The 26,612-nt window shown below is 41.9% G+C and overlaps 2 protein-coding genes across 13 annotated transcripts in view; both read right to left on the bottom strand.

Moving 5' to 3' along the window:
• acaca (acetyl-CoA carboxylase alpha) overlaps positions 1–13,320 on the bottom strand; it is a 30,313-nt gene extending 16,993 nt beyond the window's left edge. For 6 of the 12 annotated variants that reach the window (XM_068716411.1, XM_068716413.1, XM_068716414.1 and 3 more), the window contains exons 1-28: positions 13,183–13,320; positions 11,711–11,969; positions 9,918–10,089; positions 9,553–9,691; positions 9,323–9,432; positions 9,155–9,236; positions 8,963–9,061; positions 8,738–8,844; positions 8,519–8,629; positions 8,114–8,323; positions 7,813–7,983; positions 7,097–7,258; positions 6,778–6,941; positions 6,482–6,632; positions 6,171–6,274; positions 5,848–6,075; positions 5,465–5,615; positions 5,214–5,348; positions 4,546–4,692; positions 4,260–4,448; positions 3,317–3,417; positions 3,042–3,130; positions 2,694–2,818; positions 2,488–2,601; positions 2,044–2,157; positions 1,864–1,953; positions 1,648–1,766; positions 315–338 (exon numbers count right to left, since the gene is read on the bottom strand). In XM_068716411.1, the coding sequence (XP_068572512.1) occupies positions 315–338; positions 1,648–1,766; positions 1,864–1,953; positions 2,044–2,157; positions 2,488–2,601; positions 2,694–2,818; positions 3,042–3,130; positions 3,317–3,417; positions 4,260–4,448; positions 4,546–4,692; positions 5,214–5,348; positions 5,465–5,615; positions 5,848–6,075; positions 6,171–6,274; positions 6,482–6,632; positions 6,778–6,941; positions 7,097–7,258; positions 7,813–7,983; positions 8,114–8,323; positions 8,519–8,629; positions 8,738–8,844; positions 8,963–9,061; positions 9,155–9,236; positions 9,323–9,432; positions 9,553–9,691; positions 9,918–10,089; positions 11,711–11,940 (3,638 nt within the window). In that variant the 5' untranslated portion in view covers positions 11,941–11,969; positions 13,183–13,320. The remainder of the gene's footprint in view (positions 1–314; positions 339–1,647; positions 1,767–1,863; positions 1,954–2,043; positions 2,158–2,487; positions 2,602–2,693; positions 2,819–3,041; positions 3,131–3,316; positions 3,418–4,259; positions 4,449–4,545; positions 4,693–5,213; positions 5,349–5,464; positions 5,616–5,847; positions 6,076–6,170; positions 6,275–6,481; positions 6,633–6,777; positions 6,942–7,096; positions 7,259–7,812; positions 7,984–8,113; positions 8,324–8,518; positions 8,630–8,737; positions 8,845–8,962; positions 9,062–9,154; positions 9,237–9,322; positions 9,433–9,552; positions 9,692–9,917; positions 10,090–11,710; positions 11,970–13,182) is intronic. The other 6 variants (XM_068716412.1, XM_068716417.1, XM_068716419.1 and 3 more) reach the window with 3 other exon arrangements.
• Positions 13,321–19,826: 6,506 nt separating this feature from the next.
• LOC137876785 (T-box transcription factor TBX2b-like) lies at positions 19,827–25,012 on the bottom strand. Its single transcript, XM_068716588.1, has 7 exons — positions 24,657–25,012; positions 24,033–24,300; positions 23,669–23,815; positions 23,344–23,420; positions 22,974–23,134; positions 21,403–21,932; positions 19,827–20,177 (listed from the first exon to the last, which is right to left on the bottom strand). Exons 1-7 carry the CDS (start codon positions 25,010–25,012, stop codon positions 19,827–19,829), a joined length of 1,890 nt encoding a protein of 629 aa, XP_068572689.1.
• Between the last annotated feature and the right edge of the window lie 1,600 nt (positions 25,013–26,612).

Here is a 26,612-nt window from a genome sequence, read left to right as displayed (position 1 = left end):
TTTCACAAAGACACAAACACACACACACACACACACACACACACACACACACACACTGAAAAAATGTGTAACACAGAGGCTGAATGCCAAGGGCCATGCTGCTGTCAGTAAGATTTAGAAACATTGTGTTTCTCGATCAGACTAAATCCCAGTTGCTAAATATTTCCAGCACCAAACAGTTGAATAACCAAACAATTTGTTGACTTCATCACCAGATGAATTAATTATAACATGAATTGCTGCTTTGACCTAGCAGCTAGCTAATCTACAGTATACACTATTAGTCTATGCAATGAAAAGAATGTTTACAATACCTGTTTAGAGTGGGGATGTTCCCTCTGCAATCAAACAACATTGATTACTAAGTGGTTAGTGGCAGGCATAAGGAGAGGAAGACAGTCAAGGTGTAGCAATGCGTGTGTGTGTGTGTGTGTGTGTGTGTGTGTGTGTGTGTGTGTCTGTGTGTGTGCCCTTTAACGTGATGGATGTATTTTGTGCTGATCAATACCTAAATGAATTTAATTAATGGAAAAATGGAGGATAAAGTAAATTGGTAGTGGCTCTCCAGCAGTAAACACACATTTCACTTCCTCCTGACTGCTCCCTTGACAACATGCATTATGTCCTGATAAAGTAAGCGAATCATTTCACACTCTCAGGCTGGCTTTAGTTCACAGCGACGAGCGAAACGTGAAGGTTAGTTCAGACACGTACAATCACAGGCATGCGATCAAATGTATGTGTGACGGCATTTTAAAAGGATTTTCAAAAAAACAAACTGCATAAACGAGCTGAACCGAACATGGCAAAAGAAAAATACGAGCACTGCGAGGCGATGATGAGCAAATACACCGGAACATACATACAGACAAAACAACACAACACAGGTAGGATGCACCAGAAATGCCACAGTACATCGTCGAGAATAAACTTATTTTTTTTTCATCCCGAGTTTCTCTGGGATTCTCCAGTTTTACGTGGCGTAAGAGCGCCCCAATGTTCTCCCAGGACTTAAAAGGAAGGGCAACTGGAAGCTGTGTTGCTCATGGCCAACACACACTTTTGACAAACCAAGATGAAGTATTTTTCAGTCTTGCAAAATACCTTCTTTTGCACATGAGGAACATTTACATGGAAAACAACGATGAACAATGGCAGATAGCTGGGAAGGTGGGAGAGGAACCGGGGGACCATGGATGATGTCAGATTGTGAAGTAAACTGGAGCGCTTCACTGTTACAGTGATTTTAAAATGAACTTATCAACAGCGCCTTAAATATTCATCTTATTATAATAATAATAATAATAATAATAATAATAATAATAATAATAATAATAATAGGCATTGGAGTGACATGTTTTGTGTAACCACAGCACACCTCTACCGATGCTACAAACATCTAGACAGTTGCATAACACAGTGGCATGTGAGGCAAGAGGAGATGCAATTATAGAGGGAGCCACCAATACGATGGTCAAATATATAGCAGTGCTGCCAACTTGCCGGCATTGCCGCCACTGATGTGAAATTCAATATCCATCCCTGTCATTAATATTGATCCTTGTCCATAGTGCCGGTTAAGTGGGGAGCAGCGGGAGAGGTGATGCATGGCACATGAGGGTTGCTGGCATTTTATGTGCGGGATACCTGTTGGGGTGCGAGGTGGGAAGCATGAACTGGAACTCTACTATACACGTGTTGTCCCTCAGTTGTCGATGCTGGACGCTGTTGAGCTCATAGGCGATGTAGGCTCTGCGAACGTACACCTAGAGATAAAGCCACAGAAGATATTAGTTTGATATGTGAATCGCCTGCATTTTAGCATTCAACAAAAAGGCAAATAAAGATCATCGTTGCCCTCACCTCAAGGGCCGCCATCCTGACGACCTGGTTACTGTGGTAGAAGAAGTTGGGCAGAACGTCAAAGATGGACGTTTCTGAAAGGATCAATTTCTAGAAAAAAACAACAACAGAGAATTAGTCATCTTGAACACTTTCACCATTATCAGAGCATTAGATGAAGCCAGCTCCTTTATCGCCTACCTGCAGGTTCTCGATGCAGAATTGGTGTCCATACATATCAATGGCAGAGAGGAAGATGGACTCCACCTGGTTGTGTCGCAGCTCATAGGAGGGGAGGTGGGACGCTATCAACACCTGGATGCAACATATTAATGGAATACTGTCAGTTAATTTATGTATTATCAAATGATTAGTTATAGCATCTATCTTTGCTCCAGCTTTAATATGTTTCTGAGCATTGCCAATTGTTTTGTTCTAATTTTCTATTGTTTTGTTTTTCACCAATAAAAATGAAAAAGAGAATATAGTGACATCTGGTGGTGAGACTCTCACTGTACAACATGGATAAAAACATTTATCCTATCTCAACATGAAGAAGTCCTCTTTATCTGGTTTTGGCTTTAAGCTGGCACAACACCATATCTTAATAAATTTGTCAACAAAAATTAGGAATTGACATCTGACCTGCCGGGCTCGCAGTGCCACCTTGGCGTTGGTCGTCTTGCTGAGCTGGGTGAGTTCAGTCAAGATGGCCATCAGTTCATCTGTCAGTGTGGGATCACGGCCACACAGCTGATCCTAGACACAGGAGAGGAGAATGTTACGTAGTATCGCTAGCTAGATTTCTGAAAACTCTTTAGTTCTGACTCAGCTATGGGGCAGACACTTACAATGAGCATAGTAACCAGCAGGTTCTTCTTGGTGACTTGAGCATGGGAGAAGATATAGTTGAGCACGTTTGCCATGTCGCCCTTGTTTTCCTCACGCAGCGCGAACACACACTTGTCGTAGTGTCCTGTTAACAAGCCCACATGTAAGGGCTTAGCACAGGGGAACTGCAGAGTCACAGATGCTGAGGAGTTTATTGGGTAAGAGCTCCACCGAGTGGACAGAATGAGTCAGTGCAACCTTTCCGAGAAACTAGAAGGACAGTAAAGCTAAAACCACATTACTCTGGCATGTGGCAACGTGTCAAAACAATGAGCACTTCAAACCAATAATTAAGTGCAGTCGCTCACCATTCTGAAACTGGATCTCTACTTTCAGGTACTGTCTGAGCAAGTCCATCACCACAGCCTTCATGTGACCCCTGATGCCGCTGCGATACCTTTTCAAGACAAACAACCACAAACAAGAACGCAGCAGCAAATTTAGATGAGGCTTCTAAACTTTTCTTCTGCCAGGAAGGTTGTTCTTGACCTATTTATTATGTTCAAGAAGCTGGTCCGCGCAATCTGCCACTTTGGGTCATAGTGCTGTGCTGTAAATGTGAGTGATCAAGTATCGCACTCACTTCTGCACCAGCTGAACGATGCTTTGTGTGTTCATAAAGAAGACTTCTCTCTCGGACTTCTTGTTCAGAGTAGCAGCATGGCTGTCCAGGATGTTTGCAATCTGGAAAGACAAACAATACGAGAATTGAATCCCACCAGCAGTGGAGAGTCATAAGCATTTAATCACAGTCACACCGACGAACCCTCAGTTAGCTTGCTCCCATTATATCCAGAGTGGGATCCTAATTGAGTGGGTATTTTTTATATATATATATATATATATATATATATATATATATATATATATATATATATATATATATATATATATATATAAAAAAAAACTCATTAGGTGTGTCAAGACCCTGTTACTACTACTTATGTTAGTGAGCTGGCCTGTCTTTGCTCTGCATAAACTATGCATGAATATATGAATGTGCACAAAAGGTTTTATCAGTAAAAACACTTCAAATCCAGTGGATTGTTTGTATAATCCAGCAAATTGCTGGTAGACAGGCATCTTTTCTCATTAGACTGAATTATAAAAGGATATTAGAAATTTTATATTTTGATGTACAATTTCTTTGCACACAAAACTGTACAAAAAGGACACCGTATTTTTCTAGCCAACTGGAAAATTAGAGTGCAAATGAACACCAGAGTTGAGACACCACTTTTATATGGAATAAATCACTGGAAACCAAAAACACTCATTTATTATAACAGGCGTTTACTGCTGTTTTGTAGATGATCTAATGTGGCAGCATTAAATGTGTGCTATATACCAAAATATAACTACTAATTACTGTTTACTGTGGGGGTTACCGTGGAAAACTATTGTTATTATTATTATTAAATGGCAGAGAAAAAAAACGATGAGGTGCTCAACTGGAGTTTTACTGTTATTGGCAAGGTACACTTTCAGAATAATTCTGAGGGGGTGAGCGTGAGTTGCTGGAGCACCTGCTGGCTGGGAAACTGGCAGAGCACGGAGGTTATGTTGCTGGCGTACTGAGCCATCTCCTTCTTGATGGACTTCTCCACAGCAGGGGGGATGCGACCTGACACACTGGTCATGATGTCTTGAAGCTCCAACAGCGGCAGAGAGGGGTCGCGCATGTTTTTCATCAACCTCTCCACACAGTCTTTCAACTAGGACAGACACAAGAGGTATGTTGTTTAAGGAACTGCTCACGGTCGGACGAGCTGATGCCGACGCGTACCCAGGTGTGCGAGTGTGAATTCTTACCTTAGCGCTGAACAAGGGCTCAGGGAGACAGTAGCCGTTCATTATGTGAACAAGATGATCCAGTGTGTTGTGGAAGACTCTGTGTAGCTTCTCCCCTCTCAGAGCTACTGCCTGGATAATAGGTAGGGGCCCAGTGTGCAGCTCTGCCTACAAGACAAACATGAACACTTATTGCACACATTTTACAACTTTGTTGGGCAGAACACACTGATGTTTCATTCACCATCATTGTCATGTGTAGTTTACATTTGTTGATCTGTGCTCCTTCTCTATTAAGTCTGCCTTTCTGGCTTTGTTCAGATACATTTTCTCATGAACAAAAAGGCACACAACCAAATATCTATTGTATAGGCTAACGACCAACCTCCAACGAAAGCGTTTTAGGAGCGTTTTTGATGCTCGTCAATGTATCAATCCACACCGACTCCGTGAGAAGCTGACAGAGACCCCTGTATTCTGTTCTTCAAGTCTTTTTTGTCGCCTTTAATGAAGCGCAATCTGCTAAGACAGCTGTTTGAATCACATAAATATCGAGTTGTATATGCGTTTTGAACTTACTAACCGTATCTACACTGTATACATTACATATCGTTTTGCAGGCCTATGGGAAATCCTACCTGGCATACAGCGTATACCTGTGTAGATTGCACACGTCAGACACACAGTACCTGTTGCACTCTGCTTGGGTCATCCAGTTGCAGCTTGGCAATGACACAGCCGGGCTCCAGTGCTGCTCCTGCCCTCTTCACATAGTGAATACAACCAGACTCCAAAGCTGTTAGGGTCATCACCATCTTCATCACCTGGAATTTACAAGTACAAAGTTGAAATCTATACAACTCAAACAAACCTAAAGTGAACGTGAACTGATTTTGGCTTTCTTGTGGCCAACATACACATGAGCCATAACATACGGTACCTCTATCTCAGCATAGCACTGGCCAGAAAACACGTGCCCGCCATCCTCGACTGTGTACTGGATGAGCTTTCCTGCTGAAGGAGATCGCAGCAGCGAAGGATCGTTCTCCCTTTCAAAAACGCAAGTCTTGTTCCCAATCGTGATGCGATACCTTTTTAGGGGGGGGGGGGGGATAAGATACTTTGTCTTAACAGAAACCAGAAGTCTTAAGTGCATCAACTAATTTCTGTAAAGTTGTTAACCGAATGAAGTTATATCCAAGCCAATCATACACAATCAGTAAAATAAACACGTCATCGCATTATCATTCAATTTCATTCTACCCTGTGGTACAGCTCATTTAGGAATGATTATATAATTCTAAAGCATTGTTTCCCCTTTACCTGTCAACCTCTTCCTTCATGTAAGTAGTGTAGCTGCTTCCATCATAAGACAGCAAAAGACCGCCATCACTGAGCCGATGGACGTCCACCTCAGCAGAGGAGTGGTTCATGATGACCACGTAGGAGTTGGGACACTGGCGGGTCACGGTCAGGACGTACTTAGTACCTTCATAGATCAGCTCCACGTCCACAGTGTTGAGAAGTGTGTGTGCTGGCAGCACCTGGCCCCTAGTCAGAGAGTAGAGAGGGGATCTCATGTTATTTTTTTATTGTTTTTTGGATTAATTGATTAAATGGATTAATACAACGCGCCACATTTATACCTTTCCAGAGAATGCAGAAAGTTGGACACACTGTTCCTTAGATTGACATCAGCCACATGAAGAGCACCGCTCACAATTCCTAGCATGGTATCGGGACGCTCCGCCTGCACAACATTTCACTACTGGTAAAATTCAAACTGCACACTACCAGTAGGTTAAAGTCTTACTTTTATTTCAGTTTATTATTATACTAAAAGTATAATTACTATCCGAGATGTAGTGTGGTTTCAGCACTGACATCATAATACGTCAAACACATAATTTCTTATTATAGTTTTCCCAGCGGCCACAGCTGGAATATCTCAACATACCTGCATCTTCTCCGAGATGAGCCTGTCCAGCCAGCCAGTGTCAATGCTGTTGTGCTGAAAGCTTTCGGTCTCCAGCAGCTTAATGAGGTATTCCACTGTGGTCCTGAAGTCTCCTCTGATGGACAACTCCTTCAGAGCCACCACCATGTTGCTAGAAAAAGGTATGAGACAAAACCACATATGTCAACGGCAAAAACCTCTGATTAAATAATTGCGTAAGAAAGTCCTCCTATATTTTTTTTTTTGGTTGCTCTTTCAGACTAAGCAATGTTTTTCGAAATGTTGTGTGTACTCACGAGATGGCTTCTTCCCGATTCTCTCCCCAAGAGAAACAGTGTCCAAACTGGGAGTCTGCAAACTCATGCAGCCCTCCAGCCGCTGCAACGCTGAAGTAGCCCCACACGTTCTTGTTGCTGCGGAAATTCAGTTCTTGCACTGTGCCTGAGCTTGGCTTGAAACCCTGCAATCACACCGCGTTTCATCTTGTAAACTGAACCAAAACAACAGCTAATGCGACACAGAGAAGGGTAACATTAAGAAGTGATAAAAATGGCCTTTATTTATGGTACAACAGGATTCTAATTACTCGGTGTACCTGGAGAGAGTGAGGCTTACCTCATCAGGGTTTTCACTGGTGATACGTGCTGCGATGACATGGCCCCGTGGGGAGGGGGCTGTCGACAGGCCCTCAAAGTCAATGGGAGAGTCTCCCCAGGGCTGAACCCCATAAAGCATCCTGATGTCTTTGATCCTTTGAAGAGGTATACCCATAGCAATCTGACAGGAGATAGGGGTATAGTACCAAGTCAATGCACATTTAAGAAACAAATTCATGGGCACATACATGGATTATGATTGTATTTGCTTTGAATGATCCACATACGTATTTCCTGACATGCTTATCTGACAGTTTTTCTAGACAACCGATAAACACCATCTTTCTGACAGATAGTGAGTCCGGTTGCCTGGAGAGAAAAAAAACAACACTCATCCTTTGTGCCAGAGAAAGTGTGTGTCACTCCCACAGCAACATCCAGTCAGCTTGGTAACAAAGCTTTCCCAGCAACACTGCCCTTCAGCTTGACTGCCACTGACCTATTTCCACACAATCCTAAACACACGTGACCCAGTGCTGCTGCAACCAATGGATCTACTACACAGTGTTTCTGCGCACTGTCTCCTTCTTTTGCAGCCCGTTGCCATGGAGACAGGGGGCCCGTCTAGTGTTAAGCGGTGAAGCATGCTAACTTTGTCTGCTCCAGGCGAGTCCCAGACTCTTAACGTAACTGGATTTGAAGTAAAGTGTGCTCTTGGGTCTGAGTGGGACTGACCTGCAGCTGGGCGGCCGGCAAGTTGACATCGGCCACCATCTCAGTGCAGGGGTGTTCCACCTGCAGACGAGGGTTGAGCTCCAGGAAGTAGAAGCTGCCGTCCTGGCTGTAGAGGTACTCCACTGTGCCTGCACTGACGTACCCCACCATCTTAGCCAGCTTCACTGCACACTGAGGAGAGAAAACAACTCCATTCCTATCAAGGTTCAAATGCATTTAATTCATCTGAATGCACTTGGCTGGTCTTAGATCTCCACTTATCAGCGATATACAAGTACAAGCAACGCAAGCTGGTTTGTACCCTTTCCATATCCTCAAACACATCAGAGGGGGCGATGGTGGCAGGAGCCTCCTCTATGATTTTCTGGTGCCGTCGCTGCACAGAGCAGTCTCTGCCAAATAGGGAAATGGCATTGCCATACTGATCAGCCAAAATCTGGACCTCTAGGTGGCGGGCGTGCTTGGCTAGCTGCATGACGAAAATAGGTGATCCTGGGACTTCTGCCTGGACCTAGAGAACCAAAGAGAAAGTAAACCCTCGCTGTCAACAAATTCACAAAAACCCTATTATAAATTGCCAATACTATTTCCCAACTTTCCCCCCATTTGGATCTCTAATAGTACATTCAAACCCTATTCTGTGATGTGTTATGTCCTGCATGATGTGTCAAATGAAATGCTGGATTTGGTCTGAGTTTCCACACACCTGTCTGAAGAGATTAGGGAAATCATCAGCAGAGTTGACTTTACGGATGCCTTTTCCTCCGCCTCCCTCTGAGGCCTTCACCATGACGGGGTAGCCGACTTTCTCCGAAGCCTGGCAACAGAAAACATACAGCTTTCCAGCACACATGCAACTATGCACTGTATACTTAAGCAATTCTTTTGGCATTCTTTTAAACCGTCACTTAAATGACATGCTTACCTTCAGGCCATCCTCCACATCCTGGATGCAGCCAAGCTCATACACGTCAGTAGGAACATTGATAATTTTCTTCTTTTGGTTGCTCTCTGTCCATTCTACTGTGAGGCCTGAGGAAGACAGACGGATAACATATTCAGCATACGAGCAAATACCTACTACATTCAACAATCATTGATTGTTTTCAAAGCTCATCATAAGCCAAAAGATACACAAACTGTGACATACCTGCGCCGCTCCAGGGCAGGGTTGGAATGCCAGCAGTCTGAGCCACGATGGATGAGGCAATCTTGTCTCCAAGAGCCCACATAGCCTGACTTGGGGGACCTGAGGTAGGAGTTATAAATTAAAAAAATATATATTTAACAAATAATGTGATGGTTAGTTAAAGTGTTAAGCAATGTAAGAAGCTTCTCTTACCCATGAAAGCAATGCCATTCTTGTGAAGCAGCTCTGGGAGTTTGGGGTTCTCTGAGGCGTGACCCCACCCAGCCCACACGGCCTGTAAGGACCAGGAGACGACAGGTATTAAGTCAAGTATTAGTTACTGTGGGGAAAACTACAGATATTATAAGTGAGCGGTCATACCTGAACAGGTATGCGTTTAGCAATGTCCAGAATGAGCTCAACGTTGGCATAGTTGTTATTATTAGTCCCTCCTGGCACAGGCACGTAATGATCTGCCATTTTGATGTACTCTGTGAAAAACAGAACCACACATTTCCCCAAGTCAGCATTCCTCACTGGGTACCAGTGTAGGCTCTTCTTAAATAGTACTTTGGCTGTGTTTTTATGTGTTCAGAGGCTAAAATGCTCACCTGCATTGGCCTTCAGGTCCTCTGGGGTCACCATTACAACGAAGCGGATTGCCCTTTCATTGCGAAACATCTCATAGGCCCAGCGGCGGATGGAGCGCATGCATTTGACCGCTGCAATGCCATTGTTGGCGATGAGCACCTGGAGAAGCAAAATAGTTGAGTTACCGATGTTGATTTGCTCACATAGGTTGAAATACTTCATTAACAATGGCTGGTCTAATCTCGTCACAGATGCTGCTGTGTCTATATGCATTATGACTTCATATTGTAAGTTAATACATTTGAAGGCTGTGTGATCCTAACAGAATTGGTTCTCATCAAAAATAAAGAGGTTGCACATATTGTGCTAAACAAAAAATCATCACCTTCTCGATAACCTTGTTGCCACCAAAGCGGGTGACAAACTCAGCGGGAGAGGCCACAGTGAAGTCCCTCTGGAGATCAATACGCCGGCGATCTCTGCCTTGCTTCACCAGGTGCAGCCCTGACATACTTGGCCTGTCAGGGCGAAGAATGTTACAGCCATTCGTACCATCTCTAGTTTTGGAAGGAATAGGGTATTATGTAGCTCTGATAACAAGCAGACAGATGTGCAAAACACAAGACATGAATTTAGATATTTCTTTTTTTTTTTTAAACTGCCAGGAGAAAACCACGGTTTATGTTTACAGCCCAGAAGATTTATAAAAAAAAAAAATAAAAAAAAAATATCACCTCATATTGATAAGATGCCGACTGGTCTAAGGAGCACAGGATTTGACTACCGTCTCTTAACTTGAACTTTATAGCTTGTGGGTGAGTTACAGCTTAATCTATAAGTAAACATGAAAGAAAACCTGAAAACGTACTGATGACAGGAACGATGGTAATGATTTAGGAAAGTGCTGGACAGAAAAAGAGTAAAAGGTCAACAATATTATCTTTATGGAGCTTACAGTTTAACAACTGACAGAGCAGAACATATTGTACGTAAGAGCAAAGGACAGTCCTCAAACTCTTTGACTCTTTGACTCAATCTACACCTCATGGGGAACCATATTGGGGGGGGGGGGGGGGGGGGAGTGGATAGCACATGGGGAGCAAACTGGCCATCAGCTGGAGGGTGTGGCAGTGCTTATGGGGCTCATTTGGCTGTTTGATTTCTGTGGCCTGATGCTGCATTATTACATCACTGTAGGGGTTACTGACAAGAGTCAAACAAGCCCGTAATGAATGGAGGCCTTGGTTTCAAACCAACTGTGGAGCTGCCAGAGTTCTTTTCTGTCCTATGACAGGGGGGAGGGGTGGGGTGGGGGTGGCAGACACCCCATCCAGTATTTCCAGTTTTAAAACATCCGCCCCAGCTTCTTTTAAGTTAAGCCCCAATGATTCCCATGTCTCGTAGACAGCAGATGATGATTGATTGGAATAGCACAAGACACCACTATCCACATGGCAGGCTGCTTAACATAACAATGTTTAGGAACCAAATTGACAGATTAACATAGAAACATGTATACGATCTCACTGGAAAGGAAACGGTAAGCAATCATGGTAAAGGCTGTTCTGTATGTCAGCACGTGTATCTCATTTTAATGTGATCCAAATCTTCTGCGAGGCTTTTAAAAAGGAAAATGTAATTCACGAGCACTTTACATGTGAAAGTGACAGTGACACGTGAAGCCCAGGCAGCCCAGTGAAAGACCTGGGGCTGACAGAGAAACTAAAAGACTGCTGCACGCTTTAAACAAAGTCCTCCCAGTACTGAAAAGCTCCGACCGTCAGATTGGGAATGTGTGAACACTTGTCCAGCTTTGCCAAACCAACATGCTGAAGTCTATGCCTACCTTCCAGGCCCACCACGAGTCAGGACACAAAGAAATCCTTTAGCAGCGTGCAGCTAGTGAAACTACATATTTTCACAAGCACTGGTGAAGGGGCTACCCACGACTACAGGCCTGCACTAAAGGGACTAGTCTCAGAGACAGCGCTCGAAATTGCTGATTCCCTTTTTAGCCACTAAGCAACGATGCAATACAAGGCTGCTAAAACGTTGTCTTCATAATATGTAAAGAACCTGGATCCACACACATAACTGATACCACTATTCAGTGAAAACCAAGTGAATGAACATCAAGAGACTAGAGGTGATGCGGACGGACTGGGTTTGCGCTCTAACCTCAGATTGTGCAAGGGGTTGTCAATGTGGTCGAATCCCATTTCACAGGTGCTGCTTGAGCTATCGGAGGATGGTGACAAGGAGCGGGTCTCCCTCTCCTCCAGCTGCAAGCCGGGCTTCCCGGGGATCTCATCCTCCGAGTTCTCCTCCGACACGGATCCCACGATGAAGTGCGAGTGCAACGCCTCCACAACGGGGTTCTTCTTGGCAGCACCGTCCTGCTGTGCCATGGCCGGGCGACACGAACAGGCTGCTAACACTGGCAAGAGACACGACAGTGGCAGCAACGGTTATAAAAGGAGATACAGAGAGTCCAAATATCAGGGTACAGTGTGTCACAAGGCTGCCTCGTCTGGCATGCGGTGCTGTTTGTCATGTTGCAAAAGTGAGTTACATAAACTTATGTATCTTGATAATGCAACCGATATTGCAACACTTGGACTCACACTGGGAGCAATGGCACATTGTGTGAAGAGTCTGAAAAGGGGCAATTATTAAAGATGCCAAAAATAAATATCAAAGTGCAAGAAGGTTTAAATAATGACATGCACACTGTTCACACGGCTATCATTCACCATAAGCATCTGACGCATGAAAAATAATTAAAAAAAAACACTGCCTATGTTAAAGGATATATTAAAACTGTCTATAAAACATGTAGAAATGTATAAATCCTACATGTAGGCAAGAAAAACAAACATTTTAGCTAATTTAATGGTGGAGACAATTATATGATAACAACTGATTGTTGCATTCAACTTGATTTCAGGGCACATTTCACTGACAAGACTTACTGTACCTGCTCTATAGTATTGGACTTCTCCTTCACTTCAGTTCACTAGCTAACTTACCAAGGACGTCCTATACAACGTTAATTACGGCACCCAATGGAAAGAATAACGGTGGGTGTTCTACCTGCCTCTGTTCCTTTACGATGCTACAACTATTTTTTCTCCCCCCTAGCTGCTCGGTTAAGGAGTGGACTCCCAGGTATGGCACACCTTACCTATCGATAGCTGCTTGCGGGACCAGAAAAACAAGCAGAGCACTGCGGCCACGCACACTGCTAACGTGAGCCAGGGGAACATCACACAATGATCCTAGAGCTGCATTTAGCAGACCGAAACTTCTGACTCGAGCCATATTATTTCATGGCATAGCTTTAAAAAGGTGAACCGCCTTATAGCTAGCCTCGGTTAGCGTTAAATCAACTAATCAACGGTAACGCAAACTGTCAAGTCAAAGCTAGCTTCCTAACCAGGCGCAGATAAACGGAGGCGCAGATGCTAATAACGTGACAGATAAGTGTTAGCCAGTCTACGGAAGTAGCTCATACAATAATCCAGCAGCGGCACTGATACCGTGTTGCCGACTGTCTGCAGGTTTACTGTTACCGCAGCGTGGTCGAAATCGTCCACGCACTAACGACAGACAGACATAATCTAACATGAACATCTCGGCGGACAACTCACCGGTGGAGATGCACCGTAAAGTAATCCTGACAAAAGTTGAGTACAACAGATCGATGAATCAGTGGTGTCTTTTAGACATCTCTGTTTCCAGTGATGATGGGGAAAAAAAGTCCCATCATGATGAGGTAACAGACGCTTTAACAGCAGTGTGGGGTGATGTGATGATGCGCATGCAGGTTACTCCTGGACGTTGACCTCTGAGCGCAACTTCCGCTATAGAAATAGTTGAGGTAGAACATATTTCACACCCAAGATGTTCTGTGGAAAAATGAAAAAAAATGTATATAACATAAAAATATAATGATTGCGTAGTGTTAAAACATGTAAACCCTCTTCAGCTGAAACAAAATGTTAATTATTTTTCCATATCAAAATTATTATAAAGTATTGTAGAAATAGTCATATTCCTAATCATGCATACAAACTTGCTCTCAATTGTGTTAAAATTATTAAAATAATGTCAAATGTGTGAACAGCTACACAAACAGAAAAAATAACAGGTGAAGTGAAGAACGTTGTTTTGAAGTATTGTAGTAGTTTTGAAGTATTGTTTAATCTGTACAATTCCAATGCACATTGTAATAAAATATAAACGCTACTAAACTCCAACCAATTACAGGGCACTTTCATTTTCATAGTTTAAATAGTTCAATACAGTTACTGTTAATGATGTTGTTTTATTTATTCTTTGCCTCCATCCGTTTCTTTTGATTTGGTGATAGTTGTAACTTGGTTGCTGTAATAAGAATTCCCCATTAATAAAGTTCTGTGAAGTATTTATTGTACGCAGTAAATACTTTTGTATCTATTACACCAAGATCTAGGATGGTGTCGTTCGCAGGGAACCAATCACATTCAAGAGCGATTAATTGGGCGGGTTTAGAGGGCTTATAGGAGGGGCGGGTCCCGGAAGAGGTTGTCTTCTTTTTATACATCCACGATGTAGCTGCACCGGCAAGCATAAACGTAGCTTTAGCCTACTGTCGGGCTCTGTTGGGTGTCTGAAACAAGACCGACTTCAAGTGTGCTTTGTTCTGATAAAACGTTACACAGTTGCAGGTCTTGTGCTTGAAGCCCTCTACGAACCCACTTATCTAACATGATGTTTAACGACAATACCGCTACTGGAGTTATAAAACCGCTGTTATACCACGAAATTGTCACAACATTGTAGCAGCAGGAAAAACTAGTTATCTGAATGTAACATGATTTACAGCGCAGCTTCCAAAAATCACCCCATTTGAGGGTAAAGATCAGATTAGTGCGGTGGGATGAAGTCAGAAACGTAAAATACATTTTTGTAGTAATGGAGCTAAAAATATACTTAATTTCCCAATATGTTGTGGTTTCTACGTAGTGTTTGAGGTGGATTTCAGCTGCAGGGGTTTTTAAGACACACACAATCAGAACAGACGAGTATAAAGATATGAGCTCAATACTGAATCGAAACCAAAAATAACTTCAACCTGTTGTTTTTAATGTGGACATGTGCATTTAGTGAAATAACCTCTCAATGCCACATTCCAAATTTAATCTTTATAGAGTAGCTCCACTTGAATGTTTGTCGAAAATGCAGTGTAACTGCCATTGTGATCCACTAGATGGCTTCAGAGGCCATTTCTAAGATGAGTAAATTAGGTCGAATGGTCCAGACAAGCAAGGCCTAGTAGAAATGGTAGCATTATGTATTCTATCAAATTGGGTTATTATAACTATGCAAATAAAATATTTACACGTTTTTTTTTTTTTTTTTACTATATTTCATTTGTTTGGGCCTTGGAGCTAACAGCAAGATACCTGAGAAGCAAATTATAGGCTATGTATAAAGGAAGGGATACATCTATGTGTTATGCAAAAAAAGAATGTTGCATATTTATTTATTCCATGCAAAGAACAGTAGGCCTTAATGTAACATGCTTGCTATGAGAATATTTGCACAGTCTACCAACAGACTCTACAGCGTGAGGCTTGATTTGTTTTTTCGTGTACTAAGACTTTATATCCTTATGAATGCATTTGGTGAGCAAATCCACAATGCAACTGTGAATAGTCAGAGGAAGTTCTCAGTGATCATCATCGATCTTCCTTTTCTAAACTTGTGTTTAGAAAGCATCTACACACCTCTCTGTATCAGCACTTTTGCAAAGCATCACAAGACACGCTGTGGTGCTTTATTCATGATAACACAGGCGTTCGGATGATATCCCTGTAAAGAGCATTATTCATATTGTATGCTACAGATGACTATCATCTGGTGTCTTAAAGCCATCTGTGTTGACATTTCTTATCTCAGCACTTATACTTTCAGAGGAGATTTAGAGCACTAGTGTTCTCCCAGGAATATGTGATGCGCCGTGTTGCTTTGACACTGCGTTATGATTAATTTAAAAAAATCCCATCTGAGTTTTACAGATCAGAGAAGAAATATCGCTTCTCTTGACACGTTCCAGATCACCTATAGAGGGGCAGCACCATGTGTGGCTGAAATATTATCATTATATAACTAATTATCTGTGAGTTATATGCAAGATAACTGTTACACCTATGCTTTTGCTTGCCCCGTCAAACAGATCTAAAAAAGAGGAATATGAGCGAGGCAGGATGTGGTTGACAGGACAAGAACTCTCCTCTCTTTTCTGAGCCTCTCTCCCCACAACCCCCCAAAAACTCTCCAGCACTGCAGGGAGAACTTTTCTGCTGTCTGCAAAACTTTGCGGTTGACCTCCTCGCCATGTTTTTGAGCCAGTGGAGATGTTCATTCGGTATACCGCTACGCTCAGCCAAGGAGAAAATGCACACAATAGAGGTTTGACAGGAGCCCAGCACAGTGGGAGGGCTCTCAGATCAATTTTCCTCCTGGGAGACCACCTGACTTTTTCACACCATCAGCTACAGTGGAAAAAAAGGAACAGTTTTGCTATGGATTGCCATGCCATGGTTATTTTGTCATGACAGAAAATTGAGCACAAATGTATTTCAGATTAAGGGGTGCTGCTGAGCAATGTAATCGTTCTCTTCATAAATATGAGAATGTGAAGTAACACAGATTTTGTTCTTTTAGTAATTTACAAGTGACGATATTAGTATTGCTAATATTACAGCAGTCTGTGAGACATTTGAGATTTTTATTAGGGCCTTTGATTGATTTGCATTGCTAATTCAAGCATTGCAGCCCGTGGTATAGTTTAAGGCAGCATTCAAAAAATCCAAAATGTAAAATCCCTGCTGGTGTCAGGCAGATAGATGACACGTCACCAGGAAAACTGGTGGCCTGTTATTACTCGGTGTGTGTGAGAATTCTCCCCACTGTATCCAGTGTGATAATGTGCCATGATGAACTCTGGCTTTTGTTCACGAGTAAACATTGCACCAACCATCTCTTTTGCATATACATATGCAGCTATCTACAGTACATTTGTTTACATCGGTGGACTATAGCCTCATTGTCTAAGTGACATGACCTTTGTCACAATGTACCACAACTCTCTAATGCACGGCTTCATTGCTCTCCATGTGAAGCTTTGCAGGGGGGGTCATTGTTCTCTCTGCCCCTTAATCTACGACGTTATCCTGTCATGTATAAACACAGTAAAAGTGTATAGCTAAAGTATTTCCTAACATTTTTTGTCAAGAGGCATAAGCCATAGCTCTTCTTTGTGAGCCCTATCGTATGTAAAATCAGGCACTTCCACTGTTTGCATGAACATATGTTGGCAAATCTCTGTGAAAGCTGTAGTGTGTGGAAAGGTCATACACTTTTAAATATCCAAGAAATATTTCAAAGCACCTTGCATCGACCATATGAGTCGATATGTCATTTATGTATTCAGAAAAGAAGTATTTTTCTGTGCAGCTTGAGCAGATGTACGAGCAGAGGGATTAGCAACTCAAGTGTAACTTTGCTGTCACAAGCAGAGATGTTTTGGGAATTGCCCTAGCAAGCAGTAAGCTGCAGTCATGCATACGGAATGAAGTGCACAGAACCGCTCATTCACCTTTATTGCTCAGCCACCATTGCTATGGCCAAGGGCATGACAGCAGCTGTTGCATAGAACCACTTTCAGCTTGCTGTGAAGCTCCAACAAACAATACAATGAAACAGCAATTACTGAAGTAAAATACTTAAGTGACACATTTATTAATAATGTGCGTGTTTAAAAACAAACAAACCCCGGTCATTATTGATCCCTGAAGAGATGGAGTAGCAGTGCTAAGATGTATCCTAAGATTGTGTTCCAAAAACATTACTTCAGAACTAAGATCATTTGTTTCACAGAAATCTTTGCCTGATGATGCATTTTAATGCCAGTGCCTTTACAGTGGCAGACAGATGACAGAGTGAGTAATATGGTGAGAAAGGCAGCCAGGGCCAAGGCACAGTATACTTCTACAACAAAAACACACAGAGAATTAGTGACAAGCCAGGAAGGGTACAACTAGGGCAGGCCTTGCCAAAACAATATTTGGAGGTACAAAAGAAACCGAAAGCTTAATTTAGTCAAATGAACTTAAAGGATTAGACCTGACATCCAGACAGACCCTGGTCCCGTGCCGGATGAGCTGGTTTAATTGAATCCAGCCCTTGCATCCAATCCAACTCTTGACACATCTATAATACATATGTCCATGTGTTGACAAGAGTCCTTCCCACAAACAGAGTCATAACCCACAGGGGGTCACAGGAGAAAATAAATTAGGTCGCCAAATAAATTAGCTGAATTTCATTGTCTTTTATTAAACATTTATATCTGCAGTACACATTTGAGCCACAAGAAGGAGCCTGAATGTTCATGTTGTTCTGATAATTGTAGCCTACTTAAAATATTAAATCTGAAATTAATGGCAAGCCTACGTTGTGTTTATTTAACTGGTGAGAGGAAAAAGATGAGCCTGTTAACTCCACCGGAATCTATTCATCTGGGTTCATTCATTCAATATTTAACATGTGTACATGTTTTCAATAACACGTGCATAAAACTTATTATGTTAACTTTAATCTTATTTTATTTATTCTGATACAAATTTTTACTTTACTCTGTACATTTGTACTTATTTCTATCTTTGGGCTGATGTAACACCTGACACCTCTCTGGGATAAATAACGGCTTATTGTATCTTATTTAATTTGTATAATAATAATAATAATAATAACTCAAGCATCTGTGAGTGAGTGAGTGTGCACTTCTGTGTCCGTCCACGGCTGATCTCGTATTATGCTTCAGCGAACTGCATAATATTTTGGCTGGCCAGCCATAGCTGCATGCTCAAGAACCTCTCGTGGTTGTGGTGACTCACATTTTCTCGAAACCCATTTTATTGCCTGTTTTATACTGCCATTGACTCCCTGTTGACTCCTCACTCACTACTCTTGACCGGCACCCAGCTGGTAGATGCCGCTAGTGATAACACAGCTGAGTGCATCTCCGAATCCCCAGCAGCTACTCTGCAGCCAGAGACACAGTGGGGGGAGAAACAGTTTGCACACTTTCATTGTTTTGGAAGGTGTGTTTGGTGCACACACTGCTGAGTACATTTCCACCTCTCAGCAGCTGCTACAGGCAGGCAGAGAGCCTGGTGACTTTTGTTTTTGGCAGGAGTGTAAGTTATGTCTTATGCAACGACTTTGATCCAATTGCCTGCATACATCGGCACTTGTTTTTGAGTTTGAATGAAATTAGTTTTACGACACCTTACAGACCATTATTTTCTAGACTGGGGTTAGCCAATTGTGGGTTGTGTTCATTTAATGACACAATGCAGCAGTAGTCGTTGCAGACACACCTGGAGGAGATCTGCACTCTACTATGTGCACCTTTGTGATCTGTTTGTGAGAATAGACATCTGAATATTTAATGTGCAAAATCAACAATACTTTATATATGATAAACATATCAAGAAAATGTGAACAACATCTTTATTTAAATTGTGAAAAAAAACACGCAAAAACCTCGATAATTTGGCAGACAACCTGCGAGATTACTGAAGACATTTTTCTTAAGTGCTGGTAAAAAACAAATAAAAAAAAAGAATCCTGAGTTTCTCCTCAAAGTCAACAGCTTTGGTAAATCAACACAATGTGAAACAGTGAACAGGTGGTTTACAGTTTCTACGAGCAAGATATGTACACCATCATACAGAATGAAGCAATACAAATGTGTTTTATTCATATCTAAAGCACATTGTTGTCCTATAGTTTTGCATAGCTCGTTCTCCCCAAAGGAATTCCAATTAGCATATTTCTATATATTTTGTATTTCTTTAGAAATTCCAGTAAGCATTGATTTGGTATGTTTGCAAATCAAAAGACTCCCTGATATGCATATAAATGTTGTTTGACTATATATTCACACTGTAAAATAGTAAATACAATGAAGCTTAGCGTTAACACAAATGTGTGGGTGTCTTTTGACCTGCAAATCACTAAATCAGTATTTATTAGGTAGGATTATTGATGATATAATGACAAGTTGAATAGCAGCAACACATGCAGTTTCTGACAAAATACTTATTTTAGGTGGTTATTACGTGCAATTTTATAAACTTGTCTGTGTCCATCACACTGTATCCACCAGGTGTAGGATGAAAAACAACATATACTGTAAGAAAGTGTATTGTGGATAAAGTTGATTGTCAAGTCCACCCGGTTATGTGTGCTTTGCAGCGGAACCTTTCATGATTTTTGGTGGCGAAGTCTTATGCTTGGCCTTGATTTGGTGACTGTGATTGTCAGGCACTAAACTTGACTCTCTGCTCCCTGACTTGGACACCTCAGATTGCGAGTTTGAAGAGCCCGGCGCTCTGGTTGAAAGCAGGTTTTGGCTTGAGGGGGCAGAGGTGGGGATCTGATAAGGGCTGAATCGCAACCAAGGCCGAGAGCTGCGGAAACAGGGGTTTCTGGCCAACGTAGGGGTTGCCGAGCAGGTGGGGAGAGCTGGTGCTGCCATGTAGCCGTATGGATAGGAGAACAATCCTCCAAAGGGTGACAGTGAGATTCCCTGCACGAAAGAAAACAATTGTTAATTTTACCAACACCATAGATTTTCCGATGTTCCTACATTTCCATGTACAGCAGCGTCACATTCTGCATGTCTATGAGTTGTGAGTTCAGAGGAGTGGTTTTATAGAGAAAAGTCTTTTGTTTGTTTTTTCCTCTTTCATCTTGCACCCACTAAGATTCTTCCTTTGACCCTTTGTAGGTTGGGAAAAATTGGCCTGGATTAGCATATTGGTGTGACTGTAAAAAAACCTGGCCATGCAGATTTGCATGCTTTAACACCCTGTCAATTCAGATCTCTTTCCACTTCCATCCAATTCCTCATTAGAAATATCCTTTCCAAACTTCAAATTGGCCTTCCATTCCATACCCTTCAAGCCCCGACCTTACTGGCCAACAGGCTCTTCCTCTCTCTCTCTCCACTCAATGATATCACATGATTTTAATGATATTCCTTCTTTACTTCTTCTACAAGCACTTTAAAAAAAAAAAAAAGACAATTGTTCTTTCATCAGAGGAATATTGGAAGGAAGGTTACTAGGCGCCTTTCATGGGCAGCTCCCCTCTCTGACATCTCTCCCTTACTGCATGTGTATAGGTCCTGTTTTTGCATGTGTGTTCATTTCAGGCCTGTGTGTGTTTGTAATGTGTAAAAATAACAAATTTCCCCTCAGTGATCAATAACATATGTTTTCTTCTTCTAAGGCATCACTGCACTTCCTGCTTAATTGTCACTTGAACAATTTGGCAGTCAAGGACTGTATTGATCAGAATGTAAATATATATAATTGCCAAAAGTATAATTATCTCATTTGTCAAGGCATAATCTCAAATTAACACAAATTGCTTTTCATAATTTATGTGCATGCTGCCTTAAAATTGGAGTGCTTAAACCTCATTACAAACATGATCTTACAGCGTTGGCTGGAGGCTGATAGCATTATTTTGTCCAAGACAGAAAGACATTTTTAAAGAGTCAGCTCACCCAAATCACAAAAAAAAAATGTCTACTTTATCCCAGCAGGGCGAGAGATATCACCTCTGAATTTTCTGCTTACTCAAGTTCTTTGATGAGCAATGAAATTCCATTTCCCTTGGAGTGGTGGCAGACGTTCCTCTGAGGAAAATATGTGCTTGTGAATGTACCCTTTGAGGAGCCGGCATCCCCGGCTTCCGGTGTCTGTTCACTAGGTACATAAGAAATATGTGTGATGTAAGAAGCGTACCTGAGATGCCAGCATGTGCTGTGAAAGGTGAAACATGAAGGGAGATGGAGAGGTGATGCTCTGAGAAGGCAGGCCTTTGTTTTCTGCTACAGGCAAAGAAGGCAACAGACGTCCCATACCCTCTGGCTTCACTGACAACTGTCCCGGGTGAAACAACAAAGGTGCCCCGAGCTTAAGAAACTGTTGGCTGTGCGCACTCGAGAAATCCAAAGTCTGAAGGGGACCAGCGCTGAGGGGCAACGAGCTTTGCATTTGCAACATCATCGGCAGGACGCCATCTTGGATTTCGCCCATGTGCTTTTTTGAAGAATCGCTCTCCACGGAGTACATAAAATCCGATGATCTAAACATTGTTCTTTCTTTGGTTGTGTCCTGATTGCCATTGCTCTTACTGAGATCAGGCCTGTCCCGCAGTATCTCCTTGCTCTTCTGACTCAAAGAAGGAATATATTCACTCCTGGAACGGCTGGCTTCAGCAATGTCATCATCTTGTTGATCAATATCTGAATCACTTTCAATATTGTCGTCACCTGTGGGGAAAAAAGACATTATATTAATTAAATGTATGAGCATATTTCTGCCTTGTTAGAGCAATATATTATTAGAACACAGTGGGGACAGAGATGACTTGGTTACATCTGGAAGCCATGCGCGAGAAAGTGATCATTTCTGACTAACCCCAAGGCGCCAATACAGTTGATTCCTTAAAGCAAAGCTATTTCTGTTTTGCCAAATTGAGTCCCTCCCCTCACAAACACACACAATCAGTCTTGATAAGTGCCACTGCATGCGTGGAAAAGAAAAATTGTACAGAAGAACCTTCTGCTGACAAGTGATGTCACAGAGACTATCTGGTGGTGTGGAGTTACAGAGGAATGAGTTTATGAGACCTGTAGTCCGCTCCTCATCTGTGCTTGATGCTAGCGGCTACAGGCTACATTAGCCTATAGTAAAACACCCTATTAGTAACACACCCAAATCACCACTGAACCGTTGGTGTTCGAGTTGTGGCTAATGTAGATGCCAGATTTCGACACGGAAAATTGGACAAGAATGCATGGCGTACAAAAGATGATATCTCTGGTTCTGCTGCATCCATTTTAGCATTTTTGTGTGGACCGTCACTGACATTGTGATTAGTTTGCTGCTTAAAGGTAATTCATCCATCCATTTGTTATCCATCATCTTTAACCGCTTATCCTGTTCAGGGTCGCAGGGTTACTGGAGCAGATCCCAGGTGACACTGGGCGAAGGCAGGGAACACCCTGGTCACATCGCCAGACTATCGAAGGGCCAACATACAGTGACAGACAACCATTCACACTCACATTCACACATACGGGCGATTTAGAGTTATCAATTAACCTAAGCCACATGTATGTGGACTGCTAAAGGAAGCTGGAGAACCCGGAGAGAACATGCAGACTTCACACAGATGGGCCGTCCAGCCCAAAGCCTAAGGTTATTCAGTTGTTTGTCAATCATAAATGAACATTGTCTCTGCTTAGTGACTGAATGAGTGAGTGAATGTTCATCGCTTTAATGACATAGTAGACTGTGAGTTCACCCACCTTGACCGGTTGGTGTGGACATCAGAGGGCTGCTCACCAGCTCCCGAGGGGAATAAAACGGATCACTGGTACTGGGTTGTTCACACGAGTCATCAGAATCAGCACAGTCCGGGTCCACTTTGTTTTGGCCCTCATGCATTGAAGAAATGAACTGCTTACTCCTGCGGACCACAAATTGAGATTAGCTATATATATATACATATACTGTATGTATATATATATATATACAGTCAAAATAACAACTTTATTATTATAACATATTTCAGAAACATCATTTCCAGAGAGGCATATACATATATATATATATATATATATATATATATATATATATATATATATACCTTACAAATCATGCTGGCAAAGCAAATACCTCTTTTCTCGCCTCCCATTTCCCGTGTCTCTGAATCCTTTGGCAAACGGATTGTTGTCGATTTTTAGCTGTGTAATCTTGTGGAGAAAGAAGACACATCAGCAACTTAATCATTGCAAAAATACAGCTTCCACTATCCAGTATATATTATATTATATTACATTATATTATAACCCTAAACTGTATACCTGTTAGTTTCCAAACCATCCCAAAAGGCGCAAGACTGTTTTTTCATACACAGAATATCAACATCACTACAAAATCGTTGCCAAGTGCATAAGTCTGCTGTGTTTGCATGTGCGGGGAGGATATGGGGGGGGGGTACCTTTTCATTCTGATACGCAGTGACAGCGATGAACTCCGTCTCCGGGAAAACGTAAGTCCGGAAGGTGCTGTACGGAAGCTTCATTATGTCGTTGGCTCTCACAATATGAAATCTGGGTTGGTATTTATGCATTGAATTCAAAATTGTCTGGAAAAATATAGACAAACAAATTCGAAAGTCAGTGTGTTTGGCTAGTAAAGGACATGATTTGCTAGAGTGACACATACTGACAATTGTATAGTCAGTCAGGTTATTGTGAACTCATTGATATGGGATTTTAATTATAGTTAATTTAAAAAATGGGTTATCAAAAATAAGTCCTATGCTTATGCTACAATAATAAAACAGTATTATATCTACTTACAAATCCATGCTTATCCGAAATATTATTGGTGAGTTTGAGTTTATGAAAAGCGACGGGCTTGCTCATCCACTGCTCCCCTTTGGACGGGCTGTCCGGGTGGATGTACATGCGCTTTGGCATCTCCGGGTCAGCTTTTCCAGCCACCACCCAGCGGGAGTTGTGAAACTTGTAGCGGCAGTCATCAACAGCGACAATGTCCATCAGCAGGATATACTTAGCCGTTTCAACCAGCCCGTCTACCCGCACTTTGAACGCCGGAAACATCCTCCTATGGCAAAGAATTAACGAAACATCGATGTATTCGTGCATTAGAAACCTTGATTTGTAACTTTTGCATGCAAGGAGCTTCCCTTTTTCCGTTAAAATAATAGAGGCTAGAAGATTTACTTTTATTTAGTTATTTTGTATTATAGCAGCTAATTGAAAAAGTATTGAACTGGACCTCTGAAATAAGGTACAGGGCCCCAACATGATGTATTTACTTCTTGAAAATCACAAACTACCGACCCCATAATAATAATAATAATACTAAATTACATCATATTAGACTGTATAATAAAATAATGGCATTTCAAACACGTGACTGCAATGGCACTTCCAATGTGCACATTTTTGTTCACGTACCTTCCAGATTTTGTAATAACCATCTCAGTTCCCATTTTGTGAAACTCAGTCCATAATTTTTTGGACTCCAGCGTGACTTTCGGGTCGTCGTCCAGCCCTTCCTCCGTCTGCAGGCTCTTACAGGACCGCGGGTGAACTGGCTGATGCTGGCGTCCCAGAGCTGCGCGCTGCCCCGCGTCAGAGGCTGCCTGCTCGGACAGAGGCTCGGACAGGGAGGCGACGTCTGGGAAAGCCAGCGCGGGGAAAAACGAGGGCCGAGCGGCGGCGAAGAAGGCTGGTAATGGCAAGGCACCTGGTTGATGAGCTTGGAAAGTATTGTAAGCCATGGCAGCCGCTGTGGCAATTGGATCTTTCATCAGGACATCCGATCTGACAAGTCGATACTATAGAGTCTCAGCCCAACATGCTGTCGCTGCTGTACGGCGCGCGAGCGTCTGCATCCAATTGCGACAACCTTTTTGAGAGTTTGAGAGTTTGAGAGTTGTGTAGCATGCCCGAGAGATCAAAGAATGAAGGGAATACAAATTTGCAGAAGTAGACGCTGAGAGGTGAGGATGGTCCTTTATTTGTCCACTGATAGATCCGCCAACGAGAGGGCAGCGCACTTTGGGGCCATGCGCAAAAATAAAAGTAATGGGACCGAGGAGTGAGGACAGAGAGAGTCAAAGGGATGGTGTTAACGCACGTCTGCTCTTCCCGGTACGCTATAATGAGCCAAATATTTTTGACATCGCTTCACTGTCCGTACCAATTACCGAGGGGGGGGGGGGGGGGGGGGGGGTTCAACCGCTCATACCACAGGGACACAGCCGGATTTTAGTGGATTAGACAGCAGCGTGGATAAACAGCATTAATAAGTGGCACACCATGAATGAATTATAATTACAGTACTTTTAGCAACTTTGCTTTTTTTTAAAAATACCGTTATAGTGAATAAGAATGAGAATAATACCTAACATCTAGAGTGAAGACTCATCTTTTTAGCCCAGCTTTTCATACATTTTTGTGTTTTTATTTTGTGTGAAATATGTGAAATACGACTAATAATAATAATAATAATAATAATGTTTTCCTTAAATGAAAAAATACAAACCATTCTTTGTCTGAATTCATGGAAGGCTGCCTGACTCATTCACTTATCCATCTTCTGAAAACACCCAAGGTTTTTGATGAAGTGCATGGATCTGTTAATTAAGGCGGACTCGGCGCCAGTTCGCTGGCGTCACGCAAAGAGCCAAAAGCTCTCTCCTGTCACTTCACATTTAGGCAACTTTCCAAATCCTCAAGTTGCCTGCTCCAGTTTTTTTTCTCCAATGCAGTCAGGCTATGCTTTTGTGAACAGGAGAAAACCTGAGTTAAGAAATGAAACGGCAAGGATATAAATGAAAGCAGCACCTGCAGAAAGAACTGGCGTTTTGAGATAAAACTTGAGACAATATGACTTTTTTACTTTTTTTAACAAGTCATACAATAATTATAATTGTTGGGTAGTCTCAAAATTCTGGTAAATGTAAATGATGCATAATTAAATCTGTGATATTAACAATAAAATTAAGTTTGCAACTTTACACGAAAATATATAGTTTTCAATAATAGTTTTATTGGGCAATTCAATTCACTAGCAATAGTAAAGGCTTCATTCATATTAAAGACCATATTACTATTGCAAGGCTCTTGTGTAAAACAAAGAAAGGTTGTGTCAAAACATGTTTCCCTTTCAGCAATGTGATATCTAGTGGTGTAATTTGCACTTTAAACAAATATCTAATTGATTAGTGTTTGTTTAGTTTTCGGTTTGCTTTTTTGTCTGCCGGTTCCATTCTCAAGTGCATTTTTTATCATATTATATCATATCATATTACATATTAATAGCAGCACAATATCAACAGATAACACTATACCTGCACTAGTAAGTCCCATACAACTCATTGGCAAATTAATTTAAAGCTTTCATCT

This window comes from Cebidichthys violaceus, unplaced genomic scaffold, assembly GCF_023349555.1.
Source record: "Cebidichthys violaceus isolate CVI_PGR_0920_01 unplaced genomic scaffold, fCebVio1.0.p SCAF_20, whole genome shotgun sequence".
In the NCBI taxonomy this organism is placed as follows: Eukaryota; Metazoa; Chordata; class Actinopteri; order Perciformes; family Stichaeidae; genus Cebidichthys; species Cebidichthys violaceus.
This window is presented reverse-complemented; position numbering and strand designations above follow the sequence as displayed.

Bases quoted from the DNA above. Each gene is read 5' to 3' on its own strand.
- LOC137876785 (XM_068716588.1), bottom strand. From the start codon at position 25,012: ATGAAAGATCCAATTGCCACAGCGGCTGCCATGGCTTACAATACTTTC. The intron at 23,816-24,032 runs GTAAGTAGATAT...ATATTTTTCCAG, and splicing joins TTTCGGATAAGCATGGATTT to ACAATTTTGAATTCAATGCA. The intron at 20,178-21,402 runs GTACGCTTCTTA...TCTTTCGTGCAG, and splicing joins AGCACATGCTGGCATCTCAG to GGAATCTCACTGTCACCCTT.